We start from the raw sequence: 12,907 nt of genomic DNA, 5'->3' as shown, positions 1-12,907 counted from the left end.
TTTTAAGCACATTATTTATACAGTATACGGAAATAAATCAATTTCTTTGAGTCAGTGCTTTTTTTTGCCTATACATAATTTGTTTCCTACAGACAACGTACAGCTGATATTTGTCTGCAATTTAATGGCACAGTGTCACATTGTTCTACTCTTTGGCATTTGATCATAAAAACTGACATGTAACATAGAATTCTTCCATATAATGATGGGAGGAGGACTCTGAGCGCAATTTATTTCCACATGTCAAAGCAACAATAGGGATTAGAGATAGGCTTACACAGAATACGAGTGAACAAATTGGAAATACAACAAGTACAAAGGTCCTTGTAAACATCACTATGTGCCAGTTTAAATGGTGCCTCAAAACTTTGTCTTACTGTAGTTTGATGCACGTGTTCATTCCGCTGTGAATGTCAGGAAGAAAATCATTCCCATTAGCTAGAAAAAGAAAACTTGGACAGTAGGAAATGAGAGAAATATGTAACAATTGCATCAGTGTCTTATATACTTGTAGGATACATACATGTGCAACAGCCATGTCAATGAACTTCATACCAAATGAAAATCAGATATTGATTTTTCAATCATGACTTTTTGTTGTACAGTGACTTGAGGGTATTAAGTATCAAATTGAAGGAGTTACATTGTACATGTATCAGTTTATATGATCGGCACCCTCTCTCACCTACAGTGTATTGTTTTGCTTCAATTTGTAACCACTGTAATCTCGACAGATCATGAAGAAAGAACAGCACAAGTCCAGTCAGGTAAAAAAGAGGACAACAGACAAAGAGCATCCTCCTCTTCCTCTTCCTCCTCCTCATCAGATGATGATGAAGATTACTATGACAACACTAAAAGAGCAGACAGGAATCCCAGCAAAATGGACATCAAAGGTGATTTCAAATACTGTAGTGCTACTTCATTGCAATATTCCATGCTACTGTGGTTTGCATATGTTATTTCTGTTTTATGGTGAATTTCAAGTTGAAAATCATTCCTATTAGTTTGGATAAACCTTGGCAAAAGTTGAGACAGAGTGTTTGAAATGAGTGAAAATACATTAGACATTACATAAGACGTTACATCATGCAATGTCTTGTACAGGTGTCATGGTGTACATGGTCTGTGCAAATTTAGCCATGTCCAAAAGCCATGTCTGATGAATTTCATACATCTGAAGAAGTGGATATCGAATTCTCAGAGAGAGAACATTTATTTTTGAAGTCTGAGGGAAGAGATCAGCTTCAAAACCAAAGAAATTTTTTGTATGCATTAATTTTGATGATCAATAACCTCGCTGCCTACAGGCTGTAATTTACTTTGTGTTGTAACAACTGAGTTGTATCTTCAACAGATCACAAAGTGAGTCCTCCACATCCAAGTCAAATGAAAACTGAAATACAGCATGAAGGTACAGGGCAAGCCCAGGCACGTAAAAGAGTGGACAACAGACAAAGAGCGTCCTCTTCATCATCGTCATCATCATCATCATCTGATGATGATGAAGATGACCGACATCAGAGTGTTAAAAGAGCTCAGGGGAGTCCAAACAAAAAGGAGTACAAACATGAAGGCATTGGTGCTGATAGCAGAAAAGGAGGTGGCAACGTCTCATTTCAATATGATGTGTCTAGTGATGATGACAGCTCATCAACAGATGAGCCGGAGCAAGATACAATAGAAGTGAGAAACTTATCAGAAGAAACGACCGCTGAACTTCTTGTGTTGTACTTTGAGAGCAAGAGGAGTGGTGGGGGTCCAGTGAAGAACGTGGACTTTACTCCCGACTTAGCTTTTGTAACTTTTGAACACTCAACAGGTAGGTGAAATGATGCTGTAGTGATTAAATGTCCAGTAATGCTCAAAACTGGAATATTTTGGAATATTTGTGAAATCCTGTTCTACTAACTGCATGCAGTCACTAAGATTTATTGTGTGCTCAGGCCATGAGTTTACTTTGTCTACCAAACTCCCTCCATTGTTGGTGAAAATTAAATGGCATGTTCATTCAGGTCTGCTCAGAAAAACAAGATGCTTTCTAAGTTTGTTCTGAATGCATATGCTGTTTGATATGTTTGTTAATGTGAAATTGTCATCTCGACAAATTTATTGAAGGGATGTCAGGACAGTTAACCCTAAACATTAAAGTTTCACCCAGACATTTTCCCATTGGTCACAGCGAAGGGGTAGGGTAAATGGCTGTACGGAAAACGTCTGGGAGATAACTGTACAGTAGCCAGCAAAGAATCTCCCCTTTGCCTGGTCTTGAACTTGATCAGGAAATAGACACCTGAATTCAATGACCATGACTTGCCAAACAATCAGGAAGGAATCATGTTCAAAGTTGAAGTTGTTTGCGAAGAAAAATCTTCAATCGGATAAACTTTGTATGTTTTTGAAAGTCATGATTTGGTTCAGTTCAAAAGGCATATCATTGTCCTACCAATCATCTTTTTTTGTCTGTTTTTATTTTTCTTGCATATTTAGTTGTTGATTCTGTTCTGAGGAAAACACACAGACTGAATAAGTGTACATTACAGGTTAGAAAAGCCCCACCATTGCCACCAATTGATCCGTTCCGAGTTCTTGTTAGGGTAAGTCTTGTGATAAAGAAATTGTGATTACCATGACAAAGATTTCACCAACAACTTTTGATGTGATATTTATTTATTTACATTCTTCCTGCACGCATGTTGCCTATGTATCTATTCATCATTGTCCTTTTTACTGTCATCATCTAAGTGATCCACCTCCAGAGGTCAAAGTTCAAGTCAACATGAATTATTTTCATGATATTCTTGACATCTTGTGTAACCCTGCAGAATGTATCAGAGAAAACCACAGAAGACTGCTTATTTCTGTTCTTGGAAAACATCAGTAGATGTGATGTGAAACAAGTTGAGTATGGTCTTGAAGAAGGCATCGCTATGGTAACATTTGATGTTGTACCAAGTGAGCAATCATATTTCTTAGATTTCTGTTGAATAGTCATTAATAAAAAAAACACAGATGTTTTATTTCTCTCAACCAATTAAAAAATATCCCTTGATTAAAGAAATGTGCATCATAAGCATTCAAAAAATTACAGTCTGTATATAAAATTTTTATTAAGACAGCGATTCCCTTCAAGTGTCTATTCTCTCTCTCTCTCTCTCTCTCTCTCTCCCCTCTCCCCCTCTCCCCCTCCCAAGAGAGAGAGAGAGAAAGTCATTGAATTTTAAAGCTTCTTGGAAAGTTTGTGAAAATGAAATAGAGTGCTGAAAAATCCTGGAAAATTGATAAGCCACCAATGAAATTTGAAAGTCATGATATGATTGGAAACACTGTTTGTAAAATGATATATAAAAAATAATGTATCGTAAAAAACATTACCTCGAAAATGATATGTTGAACCCCAAAGGTCCTTGAAAATTGCTATAAAAGTCCTTGAATTTTAAGTAACTTTGAGTGTGTAGATGTTGTCTATTAAGTATATGGTATATCTTAGTGTTGGTGTTACTAATTTCTCTCATTTGAAGTAATGGCCTTCCACTGGTTGATCTTGACTGTAGGATGTAAATTTCCTGATTGCAACATTTATAAATTGAGCTCTCCAGATTTTTCACAATGCCAGTTTCTGTTATCATACAAATTGCTTGACAGTCAGTCATGTAAAGTGACATGTCTTACATAGTGTACAAATAATTCCTTGAACAATTGCAAAAACACTTACAAGTAAGTGTTTTGAGATATAAATCTTAGGTGGCAGTCTGCAAGGGGGAACTGTGAATTTTTGTTTCTATATATACATTGATTTAACAAAGATTACATGTAACACAGATAGCATGAAAGAAATAATGTTGTTTTCATATTTAGTTCAACTCTGAAATTGGCCATCATATGCTTCATTTTATAGGGAAACAGCCAAGCAGTGAGTTTTAGTTTCTTGGGGATTGGGAAAACTTAGAGAATGAAGATTTTTATGCCATTTGAAACTTATGAGAAAGACCCTTAGGTATAATATAGCTTGAAATAGGAATGTCAGTAAGATGTTGCATAGATCATGCAGGTAGGAAGAGAGTACCTCCATGCATGGATGTAAGATGTCGAGGACTGTGTTTGTGAGCATTCAACTTGTTGGGATATTCTTCACATGGTATTGCTTGTAACTACCCAGCTTGATTCACTTTGTAAACACAGGGTTTGATGAAATGGAGCGGAAGACCCAGAAGAAAAAGCTTGAGGGTAATATTCTGCAGCTCAGTCAAGTCTTTGTCACCAATTGCGTTCTTGTTGGTGGCATCAGCCCACATACAACGGAGGACACGCTGCCTTTGTACTTTGAAAGTCAACGCGGCGGCCATGCTGAAGTGAGAGATGTTGAATGGAAGACTGAACCTGGCTTGGCTCTGGTCTATTTTGAAGATTATAAAGGTAACTAATAAATGCCCTTGGAATGTCTTAGGGATAAATCCAACTTTGCTTAGAGTTTGCTGGTCGTATCAGTTACTGTGGAGTGGTTCGACCTGACCCAGGTATTGAAATCAGGACCATTAAATGCCTTCAAGTATGGCTCAATTTTTTTGCACAGGTATTTTACCATTGAGAGTTAGAGATCTTGAAATAAGAGAAATGCTGATATTATTTGCTGTAAACCTTTATTCAAATCTTTGAGGAAATGAACAACTCAGGAAAAATCAACAAAAGAAACAGATTTCCTCTTGACAAAAGTATGAGATATTGTATAGTGGCCAGTTGCAGCTGTTTGATTAATTTGGAGTAATTCACAGTTATCATTTTCATTTTCTCTCCTTTTTTGTTTGGTTGTCTTTTTTGCCTCTTTTTTGTATGATGATTCCTTTTGATTTGATTCTGTCAGTCGTTTTTCCAAAAGCGAATTCAAAATAGTGGAAATACTACAAAAATGAAATATAAACACAAGGTAAAAGTGAATATCTATGTATATTGTAAAACAAAGGGAAACTTGCTTAAAATGAAAGTAGCTGTAAGAAGTTGCCTTTTGCTTTCACTTTCATTTAAATTTCTATAAAGTTCTGTTTCAACAAAATATTTGCTTAATATTTCAAAAATTTGAATTTTAATGAAATTCTTTTCCTGTCTTGTTTTATTTTTCCAAAATAATCAACGACAGCCATGGGCCCCACCTACCTATGTAGCATGGTGGAATTCATTACAGGCTAACTAATATACATGTATTTTTTTGATATGTGCACATTTTCCATGGGTTGAAATAATACCAGCATTAAATTTTGAAGTCAAAATCCTTGGAGGAAACTGACACAGAGATAATAAATGCAGACATAAAACTGTCTATTATCACAATGCTGACATACTTCTCACAGAAAAATCCCAGTTTCATCCATTATTGTTGTAAACAAAATCGAAATCAACATAGCTTCAATGCAGGGGAATTAAAATCATGGAAATTGTGTGTTAAAGTGATCAGATAGTTCAAACATATTTGCCAAAGTTTCCATCATATAGTAAAAGAGTTGATTGTCAACAGTATCATCAACACCAAAATATATTTTTTTTAGCAAAACAAGGTTGTCTGGTATCAGTCATTTAAATTCTTGATTGTTGCTCCTATTTTTCCAGATGTTGATAAAGTTCTACAGAAGAACCACATACTGAACAAAGCAACTCTGACAGTGGTGCCATACTATGCAGCATTTGGACCCCCCAAGTCCATGAAGGATTTCTTCATTCCAAAGCTACCCGATCAAGTTACCATTGAGATTCATCCAGCTGTAGCAGAGTTCATCACAAGTAGGGCAGAACATAAAGCTTCAGTGGAAAAGGAGATGAACGATGTAAATGCAACGATAGATTGGAAGTCTCCTCGAGAGGGAACTTTGGAAATTGATCATACCTTGACAATAGATATGAAGGACATACAGACTCTGGTGACAACTTGGTCTGAAAAATCTGTAGAGAAAGCAGAAATGATCTTAGACAAGTTCACTTCCAAGGAAACTAAAGCAGCTCCAGAGTTGTGGCCGAAGCTGTGCGAGAAACTGCAAGAAATGAGAAGCACAGCAGACCAATCAGAGTTGCTCATAGAGGACGATGACAAAAACAACACAGTTACTTTCACTGGGCTGGCTCATTGTGTCACTGGGGCGATCGATGAATACCAGAAGATTGTCAAGGAGATTGAGGAGAAGATGAGGAGAGAAGCAACAGTAGTGACTGATGGGTGTCCCAACATCAGAGTAGAGAAACTACGGCTGTTGCAGATGATTGGTATCAAGAGGAAACTACCAGTTGATGATGTGGAGGTCAGTATCTATCCAGAGCAGAACAACATCACTTTCAAGGGCCAGTCCTCGGTAGTCATGGAGACCAAACTGCACATCCTTCAAACTCTGTCAGAGGTCCAGGAGAGAGAATTGAAGCTTGCTCCAGATATTTTGAAATTGATAAAGCAAGGTTTTGGATATGTTGGGAAGCGGCTGACCCCAAAATGTCAAGTGGTAGTTACGGTGGAGGCTGAAGGATTACAGATTACAGCAATGTCAAGGAAGGATCTAGATATTGCTGTTGGAATTTTGGAAGATCTGATCATCAGAGATGAGATACAAGTAAAACAAGAGTGCAAACCAGTGTTGGATGACATGAACTTTCAATTGTTAATTAGCAAACTTGTCAGTGAATTTCTGATTGACATAAAAATTGCAAAATCCAGTAGTCCTGTGATTAAGGTCCTTGGTACTGAAGATGGTGTTGACACAGCTACTAGGGAAATAAAACAATTCATGAAGGACAATGCCATCCTTGCAAAGACCATCAACGCATCAGCCACAGTGGTACAACTCTTCTTTGCCCACCACCAAAGTTTCATCGATCAAACACTGCAGGGACTACGTGATGAGAAAGTGAAAATAAAGCCAGCTAGAAACGGACTTGAGGTCACTGGTACGAGCACAGGAGTGTCCAATGCATCGGTGGCAGTGGAAGCCATATTGAGCTCCTTTGTAACAGAGGAAATGACAATTGACAAGCCAGGTATGCAAAACATACTTTAAATACACAGTTAAATGTCCTACTGAATATATTCAGAAATTATTCTCAAATATTCATCCTGTATGTTTCAAATTAGTGTCAACTGTACATACATTTTCTCAAATGTGTCAAGCATCCAAAGGTTATATTACTTATAATTATGTCATCACTTGATTTTCACTTTTTATTCCAGTTTCAAAATATTTGTGATTTTTATATGATTCTTGTAGATTTGGTGATTTTGTATATTGTCGTATACTTCTTCTTCTATTCATTCTGTGAGAAGTCAGTGTATACTGACAGTCAGTGTTGCAAATATATAGACTGTATGTAACTATCACTATGACATGTAGTTAACACACAGAACAAAAGTGAAACACAATTGCTGGTTTTCCCAAGGGAATGTTTAAGAAACTTATATAGCATCAGTTCAGTCCATATTATAATTTTTCATATACTTTATCAGCCAATCAACCGGGCCATATCTGTGCATTTGGAAAGGAGAGGCCAGTCAAGTAGCCAATGAAAGAGCTTGTCTCAAAAGTGACTTTACCAATTTTTGAACATCATTGGTGATTAGTTAATTTCCTTTCACTAAACAATGTCCACAGTTCATGCGAGACTAAGCAGGAAAAAACAGTTTTTAAGGCAGAATTGCTTATCACGGGCAGATCCGGCCTCGTAAAAATTAAACTATGCAATTGCTTCCTTCTGTACAGCTAATAATCACTCATTTTGAAACTTGTAGAGTAGATTAAGTTTGGCTGTTACAGTTTTGTGTTTCATGAAAGGAGGAAGTTCAATTTTTTTTTATTTTTTCCTTTTCAAAATTTGTGAGGAATAATATGATTTTATTTTTGATGATGAAAGAAAATAGTTAGAAATTTCTTTGGGTAATCAACAAATAAACATCTGAAGTTTTGTTTTTGAGTGGCATCCCAGTCTCAAAAATAAAGTTAAAGCCTGGGGTAACTTTAAATCTCTGATAAGGGACCTGCTGTATATGTGTCTGCTGATAATGATGAAACAATTTTATATACCATTGCAAATGGTGTTGTTAAACAGTTCACCTCTAACACATGCACCTGTTCCATGGCTTTACATCACAGGAGCTAGGAAATGCTTCAAGCAAGGAAACACAACCAACATACAGTGGCTAAGCCTGATAGAAAAGGAACATAAGTGTGCTATCAATCTCAAGTGTACAAGAAAGGACGCTGGTGAAAGTCGTGGTGCTGCGGCTGCTGCAGCAGAGACCATCGACATTGCTCCCCAGGTAAATGCATGGACAACCATCATATCAGTTTAAGTCTGTTTTTAGCTCATATTTGGTTTTATATATAAATACCAAAAAGAGCTTATGTGATGAGTCTGAGTGGCGTATGATGAGTCTGAGTGGCGTCTGTGTCTGTATATTTGTGGGTATGTGCGGATGTATGTCCATCACACACAAAGGCTCCCATACCGCCAAAGCTACCGTCTCAGTATTTGGTGTACAGGTAGATCACGGTCCCTCCACAAAACGGTCAAGAAACGCCACCAGTTTCTTTTGTTATAGTCCGGGTTTTGATTGGGCTTTCTGTTGATTTTACTGATGGGGATAATCCCGGATTATCACGTGTGCGGCGGGAGGTGTTAACAGTTACGTGCATAAAATTATCGTAAGCAGAAACTTAATTCTCCCAGAATGCATTCTGATTATTGTCTGCGCATGCGTCTAAAGGCCAAAGTTTGTTTACATCTGCCTGCCGTGGAGTCACACAGCGTGAACTATGTACAAGTTCGGAGACGATTTCGTCAATTTTGACGACTCCCATGTTGATTGGGACTTCATTTTGGAAGATAAAAATCCTGCGTCGACACGTACTGCTGCGAAACCCAAGCCTTGAGTGGTCTTCCAATGTCCACAGTGTAGCAACCGATACAATCACTTTGTATATAAATACCCATCGATGGGCTGACCACGGTCTCTCATAGGTAACATACGAAAACCCATACACGACATGATTTGTATCTCACTTCATCCTCAATCAGGAAAATCATGGCAGAGAGTTTGGCACCATGGTCATGTCACCAAAATGTCGCGACACTTCTAGATTCTCTAAATTTGGCGGTCTGAGAATTCGAAAGGTCGACAAAATCAAAACATTGGGTTCGGCAGTAACTTGTGTCTTTAAGAAAGGACAGATTCCGTCATGAACCTGATTGCCTACTTTTGAGAAGACTGAACGATCGGTAGGGATGCACTTGACACCTCTGAACGATCGATAAAGGAGAAAAAAGGGGGAAAAAACGTTGCACTATTACCATAACGCCAACTCTCAATGGGTCGACGCACGGTCGACGGGAGCACCTTGCAAAAACAAGGTCATCGTAAGAGTTCCTTGATTTCGTGCATTGAATTTTGTTGAAAACGATTAAAAATTCAAATCGAACTCTCAAAGTTTGGAACTGAGGAATTATCATGTTAAATCGATATCAAAAGGGAGTTAAGGAAGACATTTTAGGATTTTCCCATGTAATGCAGATACGACTCGTCGATCCCAAGCGACGCCATTTTGTTTTCATTTGAAAATATAAACGCGACAAAAAAGACTAGTTTTCTTGTCGAATTAGGTTTCAAAATAACAACACAACACGATTCCCTATTTTTCGAAGTCTTTGCCTTGTTAGGAGGTGCATGACTTACTTTTTGATGAAAGGTGAAAAAACAAACGGGGGAGTAAAATTCACAGTGTTTCCGAAATGCATGGCGTCGGTCAAGATCACCTCATGGCTGAACTCAGCCATAAAATATCATCCAAGATTTCTCGATAGTGACCTAGATCTTTAAGAAACTGTTTTACTCATCTTCTCACCAGTCTTCAAATACATGCGAAACAGTGCAGAAAGATGAAAATAAAGTAGCTTGATTGACTGAAAATCGTAGGATACCGGAGCGGGACCGTGTCACAAGACGCCACTGAAACAAGACGCTAACTTGCCTATGACGTCATTCGCTTCCTGCGTCCACCGCAACGCGGACTGTTGCAATTGTGTAGGTGATTAGCACCTTTGAACAAAAGCGTTTCTTGACCGTTTTGTGGAGGGACCGTGGGTAGATGTAGGGGTTGAGATGTGAATTTGTTCAAATGAACACATCAGTGTCAAAAATGTGCAAATGAGGTAAGAAAAAGGGAAATTCTGCAAATGTTCATGAGTGGTCGCATGCCAATGGCTGAAACAGGATACTTCACTGACCTCTAGTCATTTCCTGTCATTGTTTATGAACTGTTACATATTAACAGACCTGCTCAAACTAAGGGACAGACCATTAGATCTTGGGAGGGGGTGGCCTCAATGAAATTTTGAACATTTTTTTTTACAACTGTAAATTTCTAAAAAAAATTTTTCCAAATGAGAAAAGCTGTGCTAATATTTTTTACTAAGTAAATTTTCAGATTTATAATTTTTTTTAGTTAGACGCTGTCTGAGATACAATGTACATCCATATCACTAGCGCAAATAAGATTGCGTGCTGTAACTACTTATGGCCCAGTGATTTATATTGCTGATAGATTTCGCGAAATGTTGCAGATCATCTTTTGACAAGCTGAGAAGCTGTTTGCAAAAAATGTGGTGAAATTTCAATATTTGTGTTTTTAGGACAAGTTTTGCCCTTTTTTGATCAAAACATCAATTTCTCTGTATCAGTATGTCAAACTTCTGTCATTCTTGTTGTTTTTCTGGTTGTACTGTGCAGAAATTATTGTCAGAACATCAACGTAGAATTTTCCTGCACTGAACAAATAGAAACAACATTCATTGTTTATCTTTGGTACCCATACTGGTATGTACCAATTCTGATCAAATGTGAGCGACACCGTATAGTTGCGGTATTTTTTGCCATTTTGACCAGATAATTATTTACTAAACAAGATTAACATTGTTTCTGTTGTGTAGTTTTACTGTGGTAAAGAACCCTTGCAATCCTGAACTGTGTAGGTTCATTCTTGATTATGTTGGTGTTTGTCTGGAGCAATATTTCAACATTAATATGGCATTTAAATCTTTCATCTCCACTTTCCTGCATAGCTGCATTTACACAATATTATGTCCATGCAGTCATATGTCATCTTAGAGTGCCTTGCCTAACAAATAGTCCAGAACCATCCTGTGGGCAAATTTGAACTGATCAGTCCTAGTGTGAACAACATATTTTAGCTCCATTGTGGAGTTCAGGTCCATTGCAACCATGAACAGTGATAGAGAAGTTACACTTGGGATATGAAGAAACTGAGTTATTTGCACTGCAAGTTATGAAAGTCTTCACCCTTGCACACCAAAACGATTCGGTTACTGGTACTCTTTGTTAACCTTAGCTGTATATCAGGACAACCCATCAAACCAACGCATGGCATTTCATATGGAATTCCCTCGGAATGACATTCAAGTGTGTAGGTGCTGATATAGTTTACATTTTTTTGTCTGCAGGTAATGTCTGAAGACCTTATAGTGCCACAACTTAGTCCCCCTCAACTAAGGTAATGTGAAACTCAGCAGTTACATTACTGTTTACAAATTTAAAGTAGTTAGAAATTCAGGGAAAAGTACAAACACATGACTTTCAATGTTCAAATCAATGCTCTTTGAGGTTAATTCAAATACAATGTATACAGTACATATACTATAAAAGCTGGGAAAGTTTGTTGCACAATGCAGATGAAATGGCATAGCTTTGAATAATCTAGTACTATCTGTGAATTTGTGTCACACATATGGTAAGTAGTTGGGTTATATTTCTTTTTCCGTATATTTTACCCACTTATAGTATATAAAATCAAAAATTTCTGTCATGTCATTAAGGATTGAAAGTTTTTTCAAAGTTTTTTAATACCTACAAGATGGAACATAAAATAACAGAAAAAACAACACTTTTTCCACAACAGACGCAGTAATAGTCATGGTCACAGTAGATCCAGGAAATTACAAAGCAGCAATAGTCACAGTGGACGTTCAGACAAAATCACCACTCCAGAAGGAATCAAAATTTCCCTCAAACAAGGAGATATCACCAAGCAACAGGTAGGTATACTGAGTGAAATTTTGGTTGTTCACATGCATGGATATATTCATATATTCAAACTCTAAGATTTACAAATGTCACTTATCTACATTTGGGTATATACTGTATTTCAACAGCCCTGCCCAATCGTGTGTGTTTTAAGATCATAAAATTTACCATCTCTTTTGTTATTCATGTGTTCAAAAATCTAAAGCATACACAGTACAAGGTAGTCTTGGCTATACTGGTTTTTCATAGAGGAAACTTGCATATCACAATATGGACTTATATGTTTGAGCCTATGTTGTTGTTATCTGGGATTGTGCGTTCATTGAGTTAGAATGTTATGTCCTTGTTAGTCCCCACGGACACCGTCCAGGGGGACTTATAGGTTTGGTCATGTCCGTGCGTGTGTGCGCGCGTCTGTGCGTCCGTCCGTCCGTCCGTTCACGCAGATATCTCAGAGATGCCTGAAGCGATTTCATTCAAACTTGGTACAAGAATTACTTCATATGTCATACAGATGCACGTCGATTTGTTTTGTGATACGATCCAATATGGCTGCCAGGCGGCCATTTTATTACGATTTTTTCATGTACAGAGCCATAATTCAGGCATGTTTCAACTGATTTTATTCAAAGTTGGTACAAGGACATTGACCATTGTCATAGATATGCACGTTGATTCTTTTTGTGATACGATCCAATATGGCCGCCGTGCGGCCATTTTGTTACGATTTTTTCATGTACAGAGCCATAACTCGGGCATATCTCAACCAATTTCATTCAAAATTGGTACAAGGACATTGACCTATGTCATACATATGCACATTGATTTGTTTTGTGATACGATCCA

At 37.5% G+C, this 12,907-nt stretch overlaps 1 protein-coding gene across 2 annotated transcripts in view; it reads left to right on the top strand.

The window, feature by feature from the left end:
• LOC139121790 (protein mono-ADP-ribosyltransferase PARP14-like) overlaps positions 1-12,907 on the top strand; it is a 44,358-nt gene that overhangs the window by 5,429 nt on the left and 26,022 nt on the right. For both annotated transcript variants that reach the window (XM_070686949.1, XM_070686950.1), the window contains exons 4-12: positions 735-896; positions 1,358-1,822; positions 2,491-2,597; positions 2,826-2,955; positions 4,183-4,416; positions 5,602-7,011; positions 8,118-8,284; positions 11,482-11,531; positions 11,937-12,072. In XM_070686949.1, the coding sequence (XP_070543050.1) occupies positions 735-896; positions 1,358-1,822; positions 2,491-2,597; positions 2,826-2,955; positions 4,183-4,416; positions 5,602-7,011; positions 8,118-8,284; positions 11,482-11,531; positions 11,937-12,072 (2,861 nt within the window). The remainder of the gene's footprint in view (positions 1-734; positions 897-1,357; positions 1,823-2,490; positions 2,598-2,825; positions 2,956-4,182; positions 4,417-5,601; positions 7,012-8,117; positions 8,285-11,481; positions 11,532-11,936; positions 12,073-12,907) is intronic.

The sequence above is a fragment of the Ptychodera flava genome, chromosome 21 (assembly GCF_041260155.1).
Source record: "Ptychodera flava strain L36383 chromosome 21, AS_Pfla_20210202, whole genome shotgun sequence".
Classification (NCBI taxonomy): Eukaryota; Metazoa; Hemichordata; class Enteropneusta; family Ptychoderidae; genus Ptychodera; species Ptychodera flava.
The sequence above is the reverse complement of the archived record's forward strand: the minus strand, read 5'-3'. Positions and strand labels throughout refer to the sequence as shown.